General features: G+C 46.8%; 1 protein-coding gene across 1 annotated transcript in view; it reads right to left on the minus strand.

Moving 5' to 3' along the window:
* Positions 1 to 23,338, minus strand: part of dnah2 (dynein, axonemal, heavy chain 2) — a gene marked incomplete at its 5' end in the record, with an annotated part of 216,531 nt that overhangs the window by 48,702 nt on the left and 144,491 nt on the right. The window contains 5 exons of the mRNA XM_084165815.1: positions 567 to 589; positions 14,032 to 14,149; positions 20,095 to 20,313; positions 21,257 to 21,382; positions 22,294 to 22,446. Of these exons, the coding sequence (XP_084021941.1) occupies positions 567 to 589; positions 14,032 to 14,149; positions 20,095 to 20,313; positions 21,257 to 21,382; positions 22,294 to 22,446 (639 nt within the window). The remainder of the gene's footprint in view (positions 1 to 566; positions 590 to 14,031; positions 14,150 to 20,094; positions 20,314 to 21,256; positions 21,383 to 22,293; positions 22,447 to 23,338) is intronic.

A 23,338-nucleotide genomic window follows, 5' to 3' on the forward strand; every position in this document is an offset into this window, starting at 1 on the left:
GAGAGTAGAGAGAGAGAGAGAGAGAGTAGAGAGAGAGTAGAGAGAAGGCGGGATTGAGCAGGGACAGGGTGGGTGCCAGTTAGGCCCCCTCCATTATTCACAGTAGGACAGAGCGAGTGTGGGCCGGACCCACAGGGGGAGAGGACTGGGTTTGGCAAACAGGGAGCGAACACAGGAAGTACACAGTGTGACATTTAATCCTATTGAAACGCATGGTGACAAAATGGTGGGTGTGTTTAGCAAATTGGTACCTAGACAATACAAGCACGGAAAGAGATTCCAGTCAGAGTCCCTCAGAGTCCATGGTGAACTGATTAAAGAATGGTGGACTCGTGTGTGATTAAAGAAGAAATACAAAAATAGGGCAAATGAACCAACACCTTCCCTCTTAGTGGATTCCTGGTGTGTGTTGTGTGTGTGCGTGCGAACATGTGTGTAGTGTGTGTTTGTGTGTACGGCACGTGTGTGTGTGTGTCTACTGGGACAGAGGTGTGTGTGTGTGTTGAAGGAGGCCTGGTGTTTGGCCTTCAGTGCCTACTCCCTCCTGTATCTCCAGTGAGCAGCACTGTGGAGCAGAGGGTCTGCAGAGCTGGAGAGGTAGAGAGAAATAAAAGAGAGGGGGAGAGAGAAAGAAAGAGAGAGGAGCGGTGAGAGAGGAGAGGGATGGGGAGGAGAGGAGGGGGAGGAGAGGATGGGTATGAGAGGAGAGGGAGAGGAGGGGGAGGAGAGGAGGGGGAGGGAGGAGAGGATGGGGAGGAGAGGGAGGAGAGGAGGGAGGAGAGGAGGGGGAGGAAGGGAGAGAGGGAGGAGAGGAGAGGGAGGAGGAAAGGAGAGGAGGGGGAGGAGAGGAAGGGGGAGGAGAGGAGAGGAGGGGGAGGAGAGGAGGGAGGGAGGGAGGAGAGGAGAGGGAGGAGAAGAGAGGAAAAGATAGGAGAGCGACAGAAAGGAGGAGGAGAGGCGGTGAGAATGGAAGGAGGAGAAGGTAACAGCTCTCTGTAATGGCTGGCGACATGGAGGGATAAAGAGAGTGAGAGAGAGAGAAGGATGGAGAGTCCAGAGTGGTGGCTGCTGGGGTGATTCTGATGGGCAGGATGCAGCTGTATGAGAAAAGCATCTCTCTCTCTCTTAAGACTTAGATTGCCAGAGGAACCAAGGACTAAGGAGGGATGCAGCACACATACTTCACTTCCAATTTCAGGCCACATGACCTCTCTCTCTCTCTCTCTCTCTCTCTCTCTCTCTCTCTCTCTCTCTCTCCTCTCTCTCTCTCTCCTCTCTCTCTCTCTCCTCTCTCTCTCTCCTCTCTCTCATCTCTCTCTCTCTGCATGCTGGGAGTGTTTGGTGCGTGCTGGGAATTGTTTGAGTGAGTGCTAAGTGCGAGTGTTGTGTAGAGTTAGATATCCTGGGTTTTCCTTTTCTTGGTGATATCCTTTTTTTTCTTCTATGCATGATTAAGGTTATTATTTCTATTTTTTTGTTGCGGTAGAATTAAGTATATTGTTTTTCGTGTCGAAATTACCCTGATTTTGGTGGGATGGCGGCCCGAATCGGGACGCCGTCCCTGTCACTTCGGCACGGCTTTAGGTGTGTTACTGAAGCTACTGTCACGGTGGAAGAGGTTTTGGTCGCCGTAGGAGAGAAGGTAGGATATGAGAATGTTGCTTATGCGTCACGGATGAATAAAGCGGTGGTGGTATTTCTTAAAGAAGAGCGCCTTGTTGATCGTATGGTTGAGCATGGCATACTTCTTAAAGGAATGTTTATTCAAGTTACGCCGCTTTTTTCTCCGTCAACAAGGGTAACGATTTCAAATGTACCGCCCGTTCATTCCAAATGAGCTATTGGAGCGCGAGTTATTGCGCTTTGGGAAGTTTGCAAGTTCAATTAAGGTTGTCCCATTGGGTTGCAAACACCCGGCGTTGAAACAGGTAATGTCGTTTCGGCGACAGGTGTTTATGTTTTTGGACTCACCGGAACAGACTTTGGAGTTATCGTTTAAAGTCAAGTATGACAATAGATTGTACATGGCTTATGCTAGTACAGGTAGTCAACGGTGTTTTGAGTGTGGGGATGTTGGTCATAAGCGACATGCTTGCCCGAAAAGGGAGAAGGCAGAGGGAGGGGCGCAGGTGGTCCTCGTAACGCCTGGGCCCACTGATGTAGGAAGAGGTGGGCTGACAGTGGTAGAGCAGCCGCACGCATCTGTTGCTGAGGAACAAGTTGTCCGTGTTGAGGGCACAGAGGTGCAACTTGTACCAGAGGGAAATGTTATGCAGCAGAAAAAAATTGTTGTAGAAGGTAAGGATGGATCTGAAGGGCCATTTCCTCAGACTGGTGAGGAGGTGCCCAGTACGAGTGCTGTGGTACAGGAGGGGGTACATGTGGAGCTAATCTCCCAGGTAGTGGAGGAGATGCCCACTAAAAGTAATGGGTTACAGGAGAGGGTTCATGTGGAGCTCATCTCCCAGGTAGTGGAGGAGATGCCCACTATGAGTGCTGGGGTACAGGGGGGGCTAGTCTCCCAGGTAGTGGAGGAGATGCCCACTATGAGTGCTGGGTTACAGGGGGGGCTAGTCTCCCAGGTAGTGGAGGAGATGCCCACTACGAGTAATGGGGTCCAGGTGGGGCTAGTCTCCCAGGTAGTGGGGGAGATGCCCACTAAGAGTAATGGGGTTCAGGTGGGGCTAGTCTCCCAGGTAGTGGAGGAGATGCCCACTACGAGTAATGGGGTTCAGGTGGGGCTAGTCTCCCAGGCAGTGGAGGAGATGCCTGGTACGAGTGATGGGGTGCAAGTGGGGAGTGTTGAAAGGGATGTGGTAGAGGGGAGTCAGTGGTCTGTGGCCTCAGTTGAGGAGGATCAGGAGAAGGATATGGATATGGATATCTCTCTTGATACGGTATCAGCTGGTGAGGACTCAATTTACGATCTAGAGGAGGTAAAAGGGTTTCTGGATCAGACTTTTGGGAAATCTGTCAAATTGGCAGATTATTTTGATGTTGATAAGTTTGTGAGGTCAGCTGTGATGTTACAGAAGACGGTGGGGTTAGACCAGTTGAGTGAGAAGAAGCGGTTTCGCTTGAGGAAATTTGTTACTGCTGTTGCAGCAGCAAAGGGTGGTGGGAAACGTGGTCAGGTTAAGAGAAAATTTAAATAATGATGATGATTATGCCTCATAGGGTGTTCTATTCTCTTTGTCTGGTTTCTCTGTGGTATCTTCTGCTTTTCCTTTGTCTTTTCTATATGGAGGTACTAAGGGTAGGTTCTCTCAACATTAATGGAGGAAGGGACAGGAATAAGAGGGCTTGGGTATTAGAAGTAATAAAACAGAAAAGGCTTAATGTAGTTTTCCTACAGGAGACACATAGTGATGAGGAAAATGCGGCTGACTGGGGTATGTGGTGGGAGGGGCAGCATATACTCAGTCATGGTACTAATTTCAGTGCTGGGGTGGCAATCTTGTTTTCTTCAGGCTTAGGGGTGACTGTGGTATCTACAACAGAGATTGTCAAGGGTCGGGTTTTATTGGTCAAGGTGAATGTTATGGGGTTTTTGTTTGTTTTTTTGAATGTTTATGCTCCTAATGAGGGTACAGAGCGTATTGTTGTTTTTGATAAAATAAAGGAAACCTTAAGACAGTGTGACCAAGAGGGGTGTATGGTTTTAGGGGGGGACTGGAACTGTACAGTGGATTTTACTGTTGATCGCACCGCTGAAGAACCTCACCTGCGGTCAGCAATTTGTCTGTCTGGTCTATTAACTGAGTTTGAGCTTTCTGATGTGTGGAGAGTAAGGAATGCAAAAGTTAGGCAGTACACATGGCTAAAAGTTAATGAAGGTCATGTCAGTGCAGCAAGGTTAGACAGGTTGTATGTATCTGAGCAATACTGTAGTAGGGTTGGAAGGTGTGACATTACTCCTGTGGGTTTCTCTGATCACCATATTGTCACTGTTGATATTCACTTGTCCTGTCCACGAAGGTCATCATCTTATTGGTATTTTAATGTTAAATTGTTACATGATGTCATGTTTTGTGAAAGGTTTTTGTTGTTTTGGGAAAAATGGAGGGTTACAAAAGGGAATTTTGAGTCCTTGAGACAATGGTGGGAGGTTGGGAAGGCCCAAATACGATTATTTTGTCAACAGTATACTGCTCTGTCTCGAATTGAAGTTAAAGAGACTATCAGGGCCCTTGAGCAGAACATTAAATCTATTGAATTGAAGTTGCTCACTCAGAATGACCCCGGACTAGTCATGAACTTACAGGACAAGAAACATGAATTGAGGTCGTTTCTGCATGAAAGAGTGAAGGGTGCCTTGATTAGGTCTCGTTTCGCTTCCCTCAAGGATATGGATGCTCCTAGTGCTTTTTTTTAAAACCTAGGACAGTCGACATTGCAACGTAAACAGATGGTCTGCCTTCGTCTCCCTGATGGGAAGGTGACCACGGACGACAGTGAAATGCGTCAACATGCCGTGGATTTCTATTCTGCCCTCTATAAGGCGGAGGATTGTGACTCTCTGTGTACTGAACAGTTGTTACACGGTCTTCCTCAATTGGGACCTGAGCAAAGAGTCGCATTGGACTCTGACATTACACTGCAAGAGCTGTCCACAGCAGTTATGCAGCTCTCAACAGGCCGAGCCCCTGGCATTGATGGTTTACCATCTGAGTTTTACAAGCACTTTTGGGGGTCTATTGGGGAGGATTTTTATGAAGTGGTGTGTGAATCTTTTCATGAGGGCTCTCTTCCTGTATCTTGTCAACGTGCGGTACTTTCACTGTTGCCAAAAAAGGGGGATTTGGCTCTCATAAAAAATTGGAGACCTGTTGCTTTGCTGTGTGCAGAATATAAAATTGTTTCTAAATGTCTCTCAAAAAGGTTGAAAGAGTATCTGGGATTGTTGGTCCACAAGGACCAGTCCTACTGTGTACCTGATCGCTCTATTGTTGACAACTTGTTTCTAATAAGAGATGTTTTGGACATTTGTAAACTGTCTGATGTAAATGTGGGTTTACTTTCTTTGGATCAGGAGAAGGCTTTTGATCGTGTGGACCACCAGTACTTGTTTAAAACAATGAAAGCCTTTGGGGTTGGGGATGTTTTTTTGTCTTGGATGAAGTTACTGTATGCTGGGGCCTCGTGTATGGTGAAGGTGGGGGGTGGTTTGAGTTGTCCCATCCCTGTCCAAAGGGGCATCAGGCAGGGATGCCCAATTTCAGGGCAGTTATACAGTCTGGCGATTGAACCAATGCTTTGCTTTTTAAGAGCGAAGCTTACTGGTTTCTCTGTGCCAGGTGTAATGAAGGGTCCCACGATAGCACTGTCTGCGTATGCAGATGACGTGACAGTTTTTATTACAGGGGATGAGGATGTTAAGGTTCTCTCAGACGCCTTAAAGGTGTATGAGGGGGCCTCCTCAGCTAGAGTCAATTGGGGAAAGAGTGAAGCGCTGTGGGCAGGCCAGCTTCAGATGGGGTCCGCTCCACGGTTACCAGGGGGGCTTCAGTGGGGCAGAGATGGGATGAAGACTTTGGGGGTTTTTCTAGGCTCCGATGTCTTTCAGAAAAAGAACTGGGAGGGTGTAGTGGAGAAAGTGTGTGCCAGACTGTCAAGATGGAAATGGGTGCTGCCCCAGCTGTCTTATAGGGGAAGGGTACTGGTAGCTAATAACCTAGCTGCCTCTACCCTGTGGCACAGACTAATGATTTTACAGCCACCAAAGGGTCTGATACAAGAGCTTCAGAGGACCCTTGTCAACTTCTTCTGGTCTGGACAACATTGGATTAAAGCTTCAGCCCTGTACCTGCCACTGCACGAGGGTGGGCAAGGCCTGGTGGACATTTCTTCCAGGATCATGGCTTTCCGGCTTCAAGCAGCCCAGAGACTGTTGTACAGTGACGGTTCTAGCTGGGTTGACACAGCCTACGCATTGATGAGGAGAGCGGGCTGTTTGGGCTTAGACAAGCACCTTTTCCTCTTAAAGCTGGAGGGGGGTGAGTTGCCTGGCCTGACTCCATTTTATGAGTCTGTTATGCAGGCTTGGAGAGTTCTGGTCAAGTCCCGTAAGGCCTGCACGCCACCAGGGATGTGGCTTTTTGAAGAGCCTCTTTTTCACAACACTGCCATCCAGTCCCGTGTTCTGGGTTCAGCTAGCCTACGTTCATGCCTGTTAGGCGTGGGGTGTACTAAGCTGGGTCATCTGATGTGGAACAGGAATAGGTCGTTGGAGGAGCTGGGAGAAAGAGCGGGGATCCGATCGTCTCGCCTACTGAGGAAGGTCGTCGCTGAGGTCTGTGATTCCTTGCCAGTACTTCATCTGCAGTATGTGACTGACACTTCCAATTCTGATCGGTGGAAGGAGGGTCTGGATTATGTGTTCCCTGCACTGATTGTTAGTGCTGCGGCGGGGGCATTCGAGGAGGACGTGGGGATGCTGCTTTCCTTCGATACCCCGGAGCTGGGGGAGTTCAAGGAGGTGGGTAAGAAGGCCATGTACAGAACATGTGTAAAGGTGTCCCATGCCTCTTCCCTGGAAGGGGTAAAATCGACGAGGTGGGCGGGTGTGCTTGGTCCAGGTGCCTCCCCAAAAGGCCGCTGGCGAACACTATACAAACTGCCTATTGATAAGAGGACAGCTGACCTCCAATGGAGGATAATACATGGAGCCATAGCCACCAACATGTATCTGGTACACCTGGATCCTACTGTTGGGGAGGAGTGTCCATTCTGTGCTGAACCTGAAACTCTGGCACATCTGTTTTTACAGTGTCCCAGGTTGGTCGGGATGATTGACCTGATCACTAACTGGTTCTCAGCTCTGGGAGAGGTTTTCTCTTCCCAACTGTACATATTGGGGCCGAAGTACAGGTTTAGTCAGAAAGCTGTAGTTTTGTTGCTTAATTTTGTGTTAGGGGCAGCAAAATTAGCCATATGGAAGACCCGAAAGAACAGTATTCGGGGACAGGGGTCTGTGGATGTGGTGGGAATGCTGGAGGGAATGTTGGCAGCAAGACTAAGAATTGAGTTTGCCTATTACAAACTGGTCAACAATATTGATCTGTTTATGAGTATATGGGGCATTCAGACGCTGTTGTGTTCAGTTACTGTGGAGGAGGAATTGGAGTTGTGTTTTTAATTGATGTGTAAATACGGTTTTGTATGAGTATTTGTGTGGTGGGCTCCCAGACCCAATAAAGATTATTTAAAACTCAAACTCTCTCTCTCTCTCTCTCTCTCTCTCTCTCTCTCTCTCTCTCTCTCTCTCTCTCTCTCTCTCTCTCTCTCTGCATGCTGGGAGTGTTTGGTGCGTGCTGGGAATTGTTTGAGTGAGTGCTAAGTGCGAGTGTTGTGTAGAGTTAGATATCCTGGGTTTTCCTTTTCTTGGTGATATCCTTTTTTTCTTCTATGCATGATTAAGGTTATTATTTCTATTTTTTTGTTGCGGTAGAATTAAGTATATTGTTTTTCGTGTCGAAATTACCCTGATTTTGGTGGGGATGGCGGCCCGAATCGGGACGCCGTCCCTGTCACTTCGGCACGGCTTTAGGTGTGTTACTGAAGCTACTGTCACGGTGGAAGAGGTTTTGGTCGCCGTAGGAGAGAAGGTAGGATATGAGAATGTTGCTTATGCGTCACGGATGAATAAAGCGGTGGTGGTATTTCTTAAAGAAGAGCGCCTTGTTGATCGTATGGTTGAGCATGGCATACTTCTTAAAGGAATGTTTATTCAAGTTACGCCGCTTTTTTCTCCGTCAACAAGGGTAACGATTTCAAATGTACCGCCGTTCATTCCAAATGAGCTATTGGAGCGCGAGTTATTGCGCTTTGGGAAGTTTGCAAGTTCAATTAAGGTTGTCCCATTGGGTTGCAAACACCCGGCGTTGAAACAGGTAATGTCGTTTCGGCGACAGGTGTTTATGTTTTTGGACTCACCGGAACAGACTTTGGAGTTATCGTTTAAAGTCAAGTATGACAATAGATTGTACATGGCTTATGCTAGTACAGGTAGTCAACGGTGTTTTGAGTGTGGGGATGTTGGTCATAAGCGACATGCTTGCCCGAAAAGGGAGAAGGCAGAGGGAGGGGCGCAGGTGGTCCTCGTAACGCCTGGGCCCACTGATGTAGGAAGAGGTGGGCTGACAGTGGTAGAGCAGCCGCACGCATCTGTTGCTGAGGAACAAGTTGTCCGTGTTGAGGGCACAGAGGTGCAACTTGTACCAGAGGGAAATGTTATGCAGGGGGATTTTTTTGTTGTTGAAGGTAAGGATGGATCTGAAGGGCCATTTCCTCAGACTGGCGAGGAGGTGCCCAGTACGAGTGCTGTGGTACAGGAGGGGGTACATGTGGAGCTAATCTCCCAGGTAGTGGAGGAGATGCCCACTACAAGTAATGGGTTACAGGAGAGGGTTCATGTGGAGCTCATCTCCCAGGTAGTGGAGGAGATGCCCACTATGAGTGCTGGGGTACAGGGGGGGCTAGTCTCCCAGGTAGTGGAGGAGATGCCCACTATGAGTGCTGGGTTACAGGGGGGGCTAGTCTCCCAGGTAGTGGAGGAGATGCACACTACGAGTAATGGGGTTCAGGTGGGGCTAGTCTCCCAGGTAGTGGGGGAGATGCCCACTACGAGTAATGGGGTTCAGGTGGGGCTAGTCTCCCAGGTAGTGGAGGAGATGCCCACTACGAGTAATGGGGTTCAGGTGGGGCTAGTCTCCCAGGTAGTGGAGGAGATGCCTGGTACGAGTGATGGGGTGCAAGTGGGGAGTGTTGAAAGGGATGTGGTAGAGGGGAGTCAGTGGTCTGTGGCCTCAGTTGAGGAGGATCAGGAGAAGGATATGGATATGGATATCTCTCTTGATACGGTATCAGCTGGTGAGGACTCAATTTACGATCTAGAGGAGGTAAAAGGGTTTCTGGATCAGACTTTTGGGAAATCTGTCAAATTGGCAGATTATTTTGATGTTGATAAGTTTGTGAGGTCAGCTGTGATGTTACAGAAGACGGTGGGGTTAGACCAGTTGAGTGAGAAGAAGCGGTTTCGCTTGAGGAAATTTGTTACTGCTGTTGCAGCAGCAAAGGGTGGTGGGAAACGTGGTCAGGTTAAGAGAAAATTTAAATAATGATGATGATTATGCCTCATAGGGTGTTCTATTCTCTTTGTCTGGTTTCTCTGTGGTATCTTCTGCTTTTCCTTTGTCTTTTCTATATGGAGGTACTAAGGGTAGGTTCTCTCAACATTAATGGAGGAAGGGACAGGAATAAGAGGGCTTGGGTATTAGAAGTAATAAAACAGAAAAGGCTTAATGTAGTTTTCCTACAGGAGACACATAGTGATGAGGAAAATGCGGCTGACTGGGGTATGTGGTGGGAGGGGCAGCATATACTCAGTCATGGTACTAATTTCAGTGCTGGGGTGGCAATCTTGTTTTCTTCAGGCTTAGGGGTGACTGTGGTATCTACAACAGAGATTGTCAAGGGTCGGGTTTTATTGGTCAAGGTGGATGTTATGGGGTTTTTGTTTGTTTTTTTGAATGTTTATGCTCCTAATGAGGGTACAGAGCGTATTGTTGTTTTTGATAAAATAAAGGAAACTTTAAGACAGTGTGACCAAGAGGGGTGTATGGTTTTAGGGGGGGACTGGAACTGTACAGTGGATTTTACTGTTGATCGCACCGCTGAAGAACCTCACCTGCGGTCAGCAATTTGTCTGTCTGGTCTATTAACTGAGTTTGAGCTTTCTGATGTGTGGAGAGTAAGGAATGCAAAAGTTAGGCAGTACACATGGCTAAAAGTTAATGAAGGTCATGTCAGTGCAGCAAGGTTAGACAGGTTGTATGTATCTGAGCAATACTGTAGTAGGGTTGGAAGGTGTGACATTACTCCTGTGGGTTTCTCTGATCATCATATTGTCACTGTTGATATTCACTTGTCCTGTCCACGAAGGTCATCATCTTATTGGTATTTTAATGTTAAATTGTTACATGATGTCATGTTTTGTGAAAGGTTTTTGTTGTTTTGGGAAACATGGAGGGTTACAAAAGGGAATTTTGAGTCCTTGAGACAATGGTGGGAGGTTGGGAAGGCCCAAATACGATTATTTTGTCAACAGTATACTGCTCTGTCTCGAATTGAAGTTAAAGAGACTAACAGGGCCCTTGAGCAGAACATTAAATCTATTGAATTGAAGTTGCTCACTCAGAATGACCCCGGACTAGTCATGAACTTACAGGACAAGAAACATGAATTGAGGTCGTTTCTGCATGAAAGAGTGAAGGGTGCCTTGATTAGGTCTCGTTTCGCTTCCCTCAAGGATATGGATGCTCCTAGTGCTTTTTTTTTTAACCTAGGACAGTCGACATTGCAACGTAAACAGATGGTCTGCCTTCGTCTCCCTGATGGGAAGGTGACCACGGACGACAGTGAAATGCGTCAACATGCCGTGGATTTCTATTCTGCCCTCTATAAGGCGGAGGATTGTGACTCTCTGTGTACTGAACAGTTGTTACACGGTCTTCCTCAATTGGGACCTGAGCAAAGAGTCGCATTGGACTCTGACATTACACTGCAAGAGCTGTCCACAGCAGTTATGCAGCTCTCAACAGGCCGAGCCCCTGGCATTGATGGTTTACCATCTGAGTTTTACAAGCACTTTTGGGGGTCTATTGGGGAGGATTTTTATGAAGTGGTGTGTGAATCTTTTCATGAGGGCTCTCTTCCTGTATCTTGTCAACGTGCGGTACTTTCACTGTTGCCAAAAAAGGGGGATTTGGCTCTCATAAAAAATTGGAGACCTGTTGCTTTGCTGTGTGCAGAATATAAAATTGTTTCTAAATGTCTCTCAAAAAGGTTGAAAGAGTATCTGGGATTGTTGGTCCACAAGGACCAGTCCTACTGTGTACCTGATCGCTCTATTGTTGACAACTTGTTTCTAATAAGAGATGTTTTGGACATTTGTAAACTGTCTGATGTAAATGTGGGTTTACTTTCTTTGGATCAGGAGAAGGCTTTTGATCGTGTGGACCACCAGTACTTGTTTAAAACAATGAAAGCCTTTGGGGTTGGGGATGTTTTTTTGTCTTGGATGAAGTTACTGTATGCTGGGGCCTCGTGTATGGTGAAGGTGGGGGGTGGTTTGAGTTGTCCCATCCCTGTTCAAAGGGGCATCAGGCAGGGATGCCCAATTTCAGGGCAGTTATACAGTCTGGCGATTGAACCAATGCTTTGTTTTTTAAGAGCGAAGCTTACTGGTTTCTCTGTGCCAGGTGTAATGAAGGGTCCCACGATAGCACTGTCTGCGTATGCAGATGACGTGACAGTTTTTATTACAGGGGGTGAGGATGTTAAGGTTCTCTCAGACGCCTTAAAGGTGTATGAGGGGGCCTCCTCAGCTAGAGTCAATTGGGGAAAGAGTGAAGCGCTGTGGGCAGGCCAGCTTCAGATGGGGTCCGCTCCACGGTTACCAGGGGGGCTTCAGTGGGGCAGAGATGGGATGAAGACTTTGGGGGTTTTTCTAGGCTCCGATGTCTTTCAGAAAAAGAACTGGGAGGGTGTAGTGGAGAAAGTGTGTGCCAGACTGTCAAGATGGAAATGGGTGCTGCCCCAGCTGTCTTATAGGGGAAGGGTACTGGTAGCTAATAACCTAGCTGCCTCTACCCTGTGGCACAGACTAATGATTTTACAGCCACCAAAGGGTCTGATACAAGAGCTTCAGAGGACCCTTGTCAACTTCTTCTGGTCTGGACAACATTGGATTAAAGCTTCAGCCCTGTACCTGCCACTGCACGAGGGTGGGCAAGGCCTGGTGGACATTTCTTCCAGGATCATGGCTTTCCGGCTTCAAGCAGCCCAGAGACTGTTGTACAGTGACGGTTCTAGCTGGGTTGACACAGCCTACGCATTGATGAGGAGAGCGGGCTGTTTGGGCTTAGACAAGCACCTTTTCCTCTTAAAGCTGGAGGGGGGTGAGTTGCCTGGCCTGACTCCATTTTATGAGTCTGTTATGCAGGCTTGGAGAGTTCTGGTCAAGTCCCGTAAGGCCTGCACGCCACCAGGGATGTGGCTTTTTGAAGAGCCTCTTTTTCACAACACTGCCATCCAGTCCCGTGTTCTGGGTTCAGCTAGCCTACGTTCATGCCTGTTAGGCGTGGGGTGTACTAAGCTGGGTCATCTGATGTGGAACAGGAATAGGTCGTTGGAGGAGCTGGGAGAAAGAGCGGGGATCCGATCGTCTCGCCTACTGAGGAAGGTCGTCGCTGAGGTCTGTGATTCCTTGCCAGTACTTCATCTGCAGTATGTGACTGACACTTCCAATTCTGATCGGTGGAAGGAGGGTCTGGATTATGTGTTCCCTGCACTGATTGTTAGTGCTGCGGCGGGGGCATTCGAGGAGGACGTGGGGATGCTGCTTTCCTTCGATACCCCGGAGCTGGGGGAGTTCAAGGAGGTGGGAAAGAAGGCCATGTACAGAATATGTGTAAAGGTGTCCCATGCCTCTTCCCTGGAAGGGGTAAAATCGACGAGGTGGGCGGGTGTGCTTGGTCCAGGTGCCTCCCCAAAAGGCTGTTGGCGAACACTATACAAACTGCCTATTGATAAGAGGACAGCTGACCTCCAATGGAGGATAATACATGGAGCCATAGCCACCAACATGTATCTGGTACACCTGGATCCTACTGTTGGGGAGGAGTGTCCATTCTGTGCTGAACCTGAAACTCTGGCACATCTGTTTTTACAGTGTCCCAGGTTGGTCGGGATGATTGACCTGATCACTAATTGGTTCTCAGCTCTGGGAGAGGTTTTCTCTTCCCAACTGTACATATTGGGGCCAAAGTACAGGTTTAGTCAGAAAGCTGTAGTTGTGTTGCTTAATTTTGTGTTAGGGGCAGCAAAATTAGCCATATGGAAGACCCGAAAGAACAGTATTCTGGGACAGGGGTCTGTGGATGTGGTGGGAATGCTGGAGGGAATGTTGGCAGCAAGACTAAGAATTGAGTTTGCTTATTATAAACTGGTCAACAATATTGATCTGTTTATGAGTATATGGGGCATTCAGACGCTGTTGTGTTCAGTTACTGTGGAGGAGGAATTGGAGTTGTGTTTTTAATTGATGTGTAAATACGGTTTTGTATGAGTATTTGTGTGGTGGGCTCCCAGACCCAATAAAGATTATTTAAAACTCAAAACTCTCTCTCTCTCTCTCTCTCTCTCTCTCTCTGTCTCTCTCTCTCTGTCTCTCTCTCTCTCTTTCGATCAGGGATGGGCAACTTTGATGGGTGTGGGGGCCCCACCCCGGTCAGTAATTCGACTATGCTTACTACAAGTTTAAATAGCTGGCCGCTAGACTAACTTACCAATCTACATTTGTTTTGCTGACATGGGCTAATTGAGTGACTGCTGATGCACAAGCACATTTCGTAATTGCACCTTGTGTATTATTTTATTCTAACTCTCAACAGTAAGTTGAGACCCCGACTGAGTTCCCCCCTGCCCCCCAAAAAGTTATTTGTGTGAAATTGGTCCTCGGGCCCACAAAAGGGCCCATCCCTGCTCTAGATGTTAAAAGTGCCCTGAGCTCTCAATCTCCCACATACGTTGGTGTCGCTCTATATTTCTATGGTATTACTGCTCTCCAATCCCCCACTAAAGCCTACTACGCCAGGGCTATTCAATTCCGACCACTGTTGGCTTTCCCTCTAATCAGGAACTGATTCAGACCTGGGACAACAACATGTGAGTGGAGGTCTAGTGGACAATCAATGACATTGATGACAGTCTCTGGTCTACTCTAATAGAAATCCCCTATCTGTCAGACCTGGGTTCAAATACTATTCGAAACCTTACAAATACTTTGAGCGTTTGCTTTATCCTGCCAAGGGTGCCAGATGGGCGGGGCTTGCACTCCTGGGCCTTTTTTGTTTTTTGTTACTTTACTATTGGTTCCATTGTGCCAGGCAAAATCAATCAAGCACAGCTAAAGTGTTTGAAAAGATTTTTGAACCCAGGTCTGCTATCTGTATACTGTATGTCCAGTACCTGCGCAGGCCCCTCTCATGAGGGAGGAGAGCACCCCGTCGGTCCACTCGTTGGTGGACAGGTCGTATTCTCCATACAGCTCTCCAAGGCTCACCGCCTTGGGGTTCAGAGGGCACTCCTGCATGGCAGCCACACACACGTCACAGGTCAACAGGCAAAGGTCAAGGGTGAAGAGGTCAATCAGTGATAGCATAAATACGTTTCAAACACCCTACACCCTATTCGGCATAATATGCACTAACTTATGGGGAAAATGTTGTTATTTTAGATTTGCCCTAAAAGTGGACAAGGAGAGGGGGGGGGTAAGGATTACAGAATGACAAGAGAGAGAAAGACATTGACAGAAAGAAAGAAAGAAAGAAAGAAAGAAAGAAAGAAAGAAAGAAAGAAAGAAAGAAAGAAAGAAAGAAAGAAAGAAAGAAAGAAAGAAAGAAAGAAAGAAAGAAAGAAAGAAAGAAAGAAAGAAAGAAAGAAAGAAAGAAAGAAAGAAAGAAAGAAAGAAAGAAAGAAAGAAAGAAAGAAAGAAAGAAAGAAAGAAAGAAAGAAAGAAAGGGAGGGGACATGTTGATATTGTGTGATTACATAGAATAGCAACGCGCATGCCCCGCCCACCTAAGGATCTGTCTTTTTCAGCCATCTATTTCTTGTGTTTGAGGGGTGCTAAATCCACTTGTCACTTAAATCTCGCTGGATTGATTGCTTTCATTTTACTCCTGCGACTCTTCCATACTCCTGTCGTTTTATCCCGTTAACTTTACGACCACGGAAATGTTTGTAAGTACCTGTCAAACACACCCCGGTGACGGCTGAAATGGGCTCAATGGTATACATGGTCTTTCCGTTGAATCTATAAGAACGCTAAAGCTTTGTCCGGGATTTAACGCACCGTCTCAACACTTACATCACAAGAAAGAGAAGAAAGATTCGAGGGTATCCTGCTATTGACACACCTGTTGAATTTTGCAAGAGAATGTGAAAACAACAGTAATGAATGAGGCAGTCTCAGCACAGCTGAGTGCAGTTATACATTTACATTTTACATTTTAGTCATTTAGCAGAGCAAGTGTTTGGTGGTTGCAGCCCTGTTCCACCCCTTTTGTTAATTTATTAATATATGCAAATGCTACTGGTGCATTTATGAGGCACATATTATTTTCTTTATTTTAACACAACATATTTAAATAATACCTGATACAATAAGAAAATGTATATACAGTTGAAGTCGGAAGTTTACATTCACCTTAGCTAAATACATTTAAACTCAGTTTTTCACAATTCCTGACATTTAATCCACTTTATTTTAAGAATGTGAAATGTCAGAATAATTGTAGAGAGAATTATTTATTTCAGCTTTTTATTTATTTCATAACATTCCTAGTGGGTCAGAAGTTTTTGGTAGCATTGCCTTTAAATTGTTTAACTTGGGACAAACGTTTCGGGTAGCCTTCCACAAGCTTCCCACAATAAGTTGGGTGAATTTTGGCCCATTCCTCCTGACAGAGCTGGTGTAACTGAGTCAGGTTTGTAGGCCTCCTTGCTCGCACACGCTTTTTCAGTTCTGCCCACACATTTTCTATAGGATTGAGGTCAGGGCTTTGTGATGGCCACTCCAATACCTTGACTTTGTTGTCCTTAAGCCATTTTGCCACAACTTTGGAAGTATGCTTGGGGTCATTGTCCATTTGGAAGACCCATTTGCGACCAAGCTTTAACTTCCTGACTGATGTCTTGAGATGTTGCTTCAATATATCCACATAATTTCCCTTCCTCATGATGCCATCTATTTTGTGAAGTGTACCAGTCCCTCCTACAGCAAAGCACCCCCACAGCATGATGCTGCCACCCCCGTGCTTCACAGTTGGGATGGTGTTCTTCGGATTGCAAAAATCGCCCCTTTTTCCTCCAAACGCAACGATGGTCATTATGGCCAAAAAGTTCTATTTTTGTTTCATCAGACCAGAGGACATTTCTCCAAAAAGTACGATCTTTGTCCCCATGTGCAGTTGCAAACCATAGTCTGGCTTTTTTATGCGGTTTTGGAGCAGTGGCTTCTTCCTTGCTGAGCGGCCTTTCAGGTTATGTCGATATAGGACTTGTTTTACTGTGGATATAGATACTTTTGTACCTGTTTCCTCCAGTATCTTCACAAGGTCCTTTGCTGTTGTTCTGGGATTGATTTGCACTTTTCGCACCAAAGTACGTTCATTTCTAGGAGACACAACGCGTCTCCTTCCTGAGCGGTATGACGGCTGCGTGGTCCCATGGTGTTTATACTTGCGTACTATTGTTTGTACAGATGAACGTGGTACCCCTTCAGGTGTTTGGAAATTGCTCCCAAGGATGAACCAGACTTGGCTGATTTCTTGAAATACATCCACAGGTACACCTCCAATTGACTCAAATTATGTCAATTAGCCTATTTCCAAGCTGTTTAAAGGCACATTCAACTTAGTGTATGTAAACTTCTGACCCACTGGAATTGTGATACAGTGAATTATAAGTGAAATAATCTGTCTGTAACATTGTTGGAAAAATGACTTGTGTAATGCACAAAGTAGATGTCTTAACCGACTTGCCAAAACTATAGTTTGTTAACAAGAAATGTGTGGAGAGGTTGAAAAACGAGTTTCAACTTCAACTGTATGATTGCATTCTAAGAAATAAAAAGTGAAATTTTACAATAAATGTAATACCTGAATTCCCACCAAAATCCCTAAACTCCATTAATTATTTGTCCGTGCCAGTCAAGTGTTTTATGTGCTATAATTCAGTCAATATCGGATGGCTTATGAAAACTCAAAGCGTTTGGAGTATCTCCATCCATTGTCCAACTGTTGGAATCTATTAGAATTGTTTTTAAACCATTTAAGAATTTTGATGACTGTTGCTACATAGAAGAGAAAGCATGGTGTTGATGTGCATAGGACAGGGGTACGGAACGTTTTGCCTTACATGAAGCGAGAGAGAGAGAGAGAGAGAGAGAGAGAGAGAGAGAGAGAGAGAGAGAGAGAGAGAGAAGAGAGAGAGAGAGAGAGTGAGAGAGAGAGAGAGAGAGAGAGAGAGAGAGAGAGAGAGAGAGAGAGAGAGAGAGAGAGAGAGAGAGAGAGAGAGAGAGAGAGAGCGAGAGCGAGAGAGAGAGAGAGACAGAGAGAGCGAGAGACAGAGACAGAGAGAGACACAGAGAGAGAGAGAGAGAGAGAGACACAGAGAGAGAGAGACACAGAGAGACACACAGAGAGAGAGAGAGAGAGACAGAGAGAGAGAGAGAGAGAGAGAGACAGAGAGAGAGAGAGATAGAGAGAGAGAGAGAGAGAGAGAGAGAGAGAGAGCGAGAGAGAGAGAGAGAGAGAGAGAGAGAGAGCGAGAGAGAGAGAGAGAGAGAGAGAGAGAGAGAGAGAGGGAGAGAGAGGGGGAGGTGATGCTGGCATGGTGAGAGACAGATAGAGACCCAAAATAGATATGCAAAGAGCAAGGTGTTGAGTCAGAAATGCAAAGAATGAAGGAAGGCAGACTCAGGGAGAGAAGAGAAAGCGGGACAGAGAGAGAGAGCGAGAGAGAGATACGTGGGGTTGAGTTACATAGAGAGTATAGATCAATAATCCTATAACTAAAGAGAATTACAGCAACCACAGGAAGTTCCACACAGAGAGACACAGAGAATAACACACTACTGAGACAGACACACTGGGAATAGGAATGAATGTATTATGAATGATGGATTATACAAATACAATGATAAGAATAGAGAAAGTAGTGATGTATGGTCTAAAAAAGGAGGACAGTAAATGGGATGGTTAAGAACGTTGGGCGAGTAACCGAAAGGTCACTGGTTCGAATCCCTGAGCCGACTAGGTGAAAAATCTGTCTATTTGCCCTTGAGCAAGGCACTTAATCCTAATTGGTCCTGTAAGTCGTTCTGGATAAGAGCGTCTGCTACATGACTAAAATGTAAATGGAGTGATATGTGAAATGAGGAGAAGGAGAAGGAGAAAAGGGGGGATGGTAAGGTACAGGGCAGTGAAGGTGTGTTGGAGGTGACTCAAGTTTAGATCAACATTAGATAAAATCAACAGTAAAACTAAAGCACATTTAGAAGCACACATCCTGCACACACATGAAAGCAACAAAAATAAAACGTAAAACAAGACTCCAGGAACATCATTAAAAAAGGGAACTTGGAAACACAACACACACCCCTCCTCAATCTCTCCATCCCTCCCTCTGTTGGCCTATTTTTAACCACATCTGGAGGAGCCACGTGTGGAGGGAAGGAGGGTGGGAGGGTGATGAAGGAGGGATGAAGGGGCTAGAGAGACAGAGAGAGAGAGCATGGCAGAGAAAACAACTTGCAACAAAGAGGTAGAGAGCGGCAGAGAGCTTCAGAGAGCAACACCAGCCCCAGCCCCATGTAGCCCCATGCCAACAGCAGCTAGCGCTAGCTCCCTTAAACGCACTGCTAGAAAACATATTGTGACTAGAAAGCCAACGGTAAGCTGTGGCAATTAACGCCAGCTGTGAACTAACTCTCTGCCTCTTCTTGCATTGAGCGGCGAGGCGCCCCTGTGTGTGTTTCCCAGCCAAGCGTTAGTCAACGACAGTGTGTGTGTGTGGTGTGTGTCTCTCTGAGTGTGGGAGCAGAGAGCTGCAGAGAGTCTTTAATATGGGTGGTGAGGGTACTCTTCTGCAGTGAAGTATATCTTTGAGTGACTGGATTGTCTCTGAGCTCAGGGCACAACAGAGCGTTGTAATGACGCCGGATAAACGCATGCTACTGTCATACTAATGAGACAGACAGGGACACAGAGAGAGGGAGAGAGAGAGAGAGAGAGATGGAGAGGGAGAGGGAGAGGGAGAGAGGGAGAGGGAGAGGGAGAGGGAGAGGGAGAGGGAGAGGGAGAGGGAGAGGGAGAGAGAGATAGAGAGAGAGTAAAAGAAACCAACTAAAATAGTTGGACAGAGAGAGCAGGAGAGCAGACGTGCAAAGTACGCCCAACATCCTGTGAGAAGATGAGGACGAGGAGGAGGAGGAGGAGGGGGAGGAGGTGGAGGAGGGGAAGGAGAATTTCCTTCCTCTCCTCTCCTCTTTCTCTCCTCTCAGACTCGAAGAGATGATTCGGTTTGGTGACTTAATCCGTCTCTCCACTCAGCCCATCGGCTCCGTTGAACACATCTACCCACCCGTCTGCCTCTCCTACTCCCTCTCTAACTCCCTCTCTTTCAGAACGCCCTTAAAATGATTACTCTACCCTCTGAAGATCATGAGATACACTCAATTAGACAGGATAGGCCGTCTGGGAGCCCAGGGGACCCATGGGAAGCCAGGCTGAGTAGAGAGAGAGAGGGGCTTAGTGCCTAGCGCAGGATGGGCCAATAGACCAATGAGACGTGGGGATGGTGGGAGGTGGGGAGGAAATGTATATGATGTTTACGGAGCGTGCTGATAGGTGTGAGATATTCTACAGCAGTAATACTGAGGGTGTGATAATGGCTTCTATAATGGATCATTTGTTGGAAGGGCTCCTCTGGGAGAGATGCTTGATGTGAAATGGGAACAGGAGATGTGGAATGGTTTGACGGAGTGGGAAAAACATACATACAGACTGAGAGAGATGGGCCTAATATAGACGTTACGGTGCTCCTGATGTAGGGTCAGAGAAGTCAAAAGACAGACAGACAGACAGAACATTGGGCCTATTGCAGTGTATACATAGAGGCAAATACAAATAGACAAACAGGTAGATAGAGAAATGGACCCTATTGCACTGTATTGTAGTCTTGGTGCAGGGCCAGAGTCAGAAAGCCAACAGAGGACCAGACAGACAGACCGACGGACCAGAGAGAGGGACCAGACAGACGGACCGACGGACCAGAGAGAGGGACCAGACAGACGGACCAGAGAGACAGACAGACGGACCAGAGAGAGGGACCAGACAGACACACAGAAAGAGAGAGGGACAAGAGAGACAGACGTGCCGGACCAGGTTGAACCTGGGCTCCTCTTTGCGGTGCAGGGTGGTCTGACAGACAAACAGAGGGAACAGACAGTTAGACAGACAGACGTACCCGGACCAGGTTGAACCCGGGCTCTCCCTTGCGGTGCATCGTTGTCAGGGTGCTCTGCAGGGTCCTCCAGGTGACCGTCTTGCCGCTGCCCGTCTTGCCCACGATCATGGTGGAGTGTCTGGAGTTCTTGGTCTCGTACAGCTGGATGACCTTGGTCACGGTGAAGGGGGTCACCTGGAGACAGGCCTGACGCAGCTCCGCCTCCATCGTCTCTCTCAGCTTCGGGGAGAGGGGGAGGAGAGGAAGGGATGGATGGAGAGATAGAGTGAGTGAAGCCGATACAGAGGGACGGATGGACGGAGTTAGTGAAACAGTATTAAGGGCTACTTGCTGAGGCCAGGTCTGCCCTGGGGGCATCTGGTACAGAGCAGTCAGAGGGTCTGATTTATACATCTGGCCTATGCTGACCAATGCAAGCATTCAGTGTAGTTACAATGCAACAATGTAACCCCTATAGAGTATCCCCCCCCCCTCCCTATTACTGCACTTGTACCAGTGGGACTGGGAGAGACCGTTTATAAGCAGGCCAAATAAACAGCTTAATGAATAAATATCCTCCTAGCTCTCTCTCTCTCTCCCTCCACAACATGCAGAGCCGATGCAGAGTGGAGCAGCTCAACACAATGAATTATTTATGCAGATGTGATGCGGCATTTTTCATCTTGGCTCACTCACGTCTCGGTAGTGTAAAAACAGATGGCACATTTTAGAGACGGCAGTCGTGTGGAAAGAGAGAGGGAGAGAGAAAGAGAGAGAGAGAGGGGAGGGGGGAGTAGAGAGATGGAAGGATGGGTGGATGGAGTGATAGCTACAGTCCTCTCTCCAGAAGTGTTTCGTTCCCCTCTCCTCAGCTTCTCAGTCCCACCATGAGTTCATCAGACCGCTGACGTGTCTGTTGGTCCCATCATCAGACAAAAGCACAGTGAGTGTCCGTGACCTGAAGCGGATAACTTTTAGTTCTCAGAGACTCATTCATTAGAATGTGAGGCTTCTCCGACCCTCGTCCTCTAGTTAATGGATTATCTGCTTTGACAGGCTCCATTGACTATAATCATTTTCAGCTCAACTGGGAAACTGGGAAGCCACTTTATTTTTCCCTAATGGTGGGGATTTCCATTGCGGGGAGGTGTGTGTGTGTGTGTGTGGTGTGTATGTGTGGTACCTTTCCGTAGTCGATGGTAGGGGTCTCCACCGCGGGGAAGAGGTCCTGGATGATGCCGTTGAACAGCGGCAGGTCGACTGAGGCCAGCTTGGCGATGTTCATGTCTTTCATAGACATCAGCAGGATCTGATCAGGGGTAAGAGGTTGGGGGTGACATCACATCCTGTTTGAGCCACAGCGAGGTATAGTTTTCTGTCTTTAACATGAGTTTACTTTAAATACAACTGTACACAATGTTCTCGTTCAATCACCACCGATTTAACTTTTACATTCACTTTTAACTTTTACAACATCAACAGAAACTTAACAAATGCGAGGAACTGTGAATTTATACAAAAGCACAGAAGAACGACTGAAGCTCGCTATCAGGTAAAAGATGAATCCTTTTCAAGTTTTTGTCCTCTTTGATAAATGTTTTATCACAGTGCCAGGTTCCCTTTGGGGTGTCAGGCACATATTTTTATGGTGTCAAAACTCTCATCTGCATTCTCTGTCTCTCTGCAGCTCTCTGCTCCCACACTCTGAGAGAGCACGCAAACACACACACACACACACACACACACACACACACACACACACACACACACACACTCACAAACACATACAAACCCACACACACAAACACACACACACACACTGAGGTCAGATGGATTTAATTACAGGTCAATTCAGTCTATTCAGGAGATTAATTGAAAAGAGCCATTGGCCAATTTATTCAAAGGGGAATTTCTTTCTTTCTGACGTATTTCTGTCTGTCTGTCTGTCTGTCTGTCTGTCTGTCTGTCTGTCTGTCTGTCTGTCTGTCTGTCTGTCTGTCTGTCTGTCTGTCTGTCTGTCTGTCTGTCTGTCTGTCTGTCTGCCTACCGCTCTGTCTCTTGGAATTAATATATTTCTCTCTCTAGAAATTGACTCAAATGGAATGTAATTGAACCCAATCCTGGAACGTGAGCGTAAGTATAGCTGTGTAGTACTCTGAGGTCAATTGCAGTGCTGTTACTGTATACCCTGGTCAGTTCAAGTGAGTAGTGTCACTGTACCTCCTCGTCCGCCACGTCGGGGCAGACACGTCTCTTCTTGCCAGCGTAGCGGAGCAGTGAGGTCAGGGCACGCAGGCCAAAGTCATAGTGGTCCTGTTTGGACAGCTGCTGCACTGCCAGAGAGTACAGGGTGAACACCTTCTTAGCCAGGAGCTGGAGAGGGAGGCGGGGGGGGGAGAGAGAGAGAGAGAGAGAGAGAGAGAGAGAGAGAGAGAGAGAGAGAGAGAGAGATACAGAGAGAGAGAGAGAGAGAGAGAGAGAGAGAGAGAGAGAGAGAGAGAGAGAGAGAGAGAGAGAGAGAGAGAGAGAGAGAGAGATAGAGATAGAGAGATAGAGAGATAGAGAGAGAGAGAGAGAGAGAGAGAGAAACTGAGTCAGTAACACGTCATAACCACATCAACCCATCACTACTTAATGACCCTAGAGGGTAGCGTGAAGAACAGGTGTCTCATTTATACGGAACAAAAATATAAATGCAACATGCAACAATTTCAAAGATTTTACTGAGTTACAGTTCATATGAGGAAATCAGTCAATTGAACTAAATTCATTAGGCCCTAATCTATGGATTTCACATGACTGGGAATACAGATACAGTGGGGGAAAAAAGTATTTAGTCAGCCACCAATTGTGCAAGTTCTCCCACTTAAAAAGATGAGAGAGACCTGTAATTTTCATCATAGGTACACGTCAACTATGACAGACAAATTGAGAAAAAAAAATCCAGAAAATCACATTGTAGGATTTTTAATGAATTTATTTGCAAATTATGGTGGAAAATAAGTATTTGGTCACCTACAAACAAGCAAGATTTCTGGCTCTCACAGACCTGTAACTTCTTCTTTAAGTGGCTCCTCTGTCCTCCACTCGTTACCTGTATTAATGGCACCTGTTTGAACTTGTTATCAGTATAAAAGACACCTGTCCACAACCTCAAACAGTCACACTCCAAACTCCACTATGGCCAAGACCAAAGAGCTGTCAAAGGACACCAGAAACAAAATTGTAGACCTGCACCAGGCTGGGAAGACTGAATCTGCAATAG

Source organism: Coregonus lavaretus (assembly GCF_964263955.1).
Source record: "Coregonus lavaretus genome assembly, chromosome: 7".
NCBI classification, from domain to species: domain Eukaryota; kingdom Metazoa; phylum Chordata; class Actinopteri; order Salmoniformes; family Salmonidae; genus Coregonus; species Coregonus lavaretus.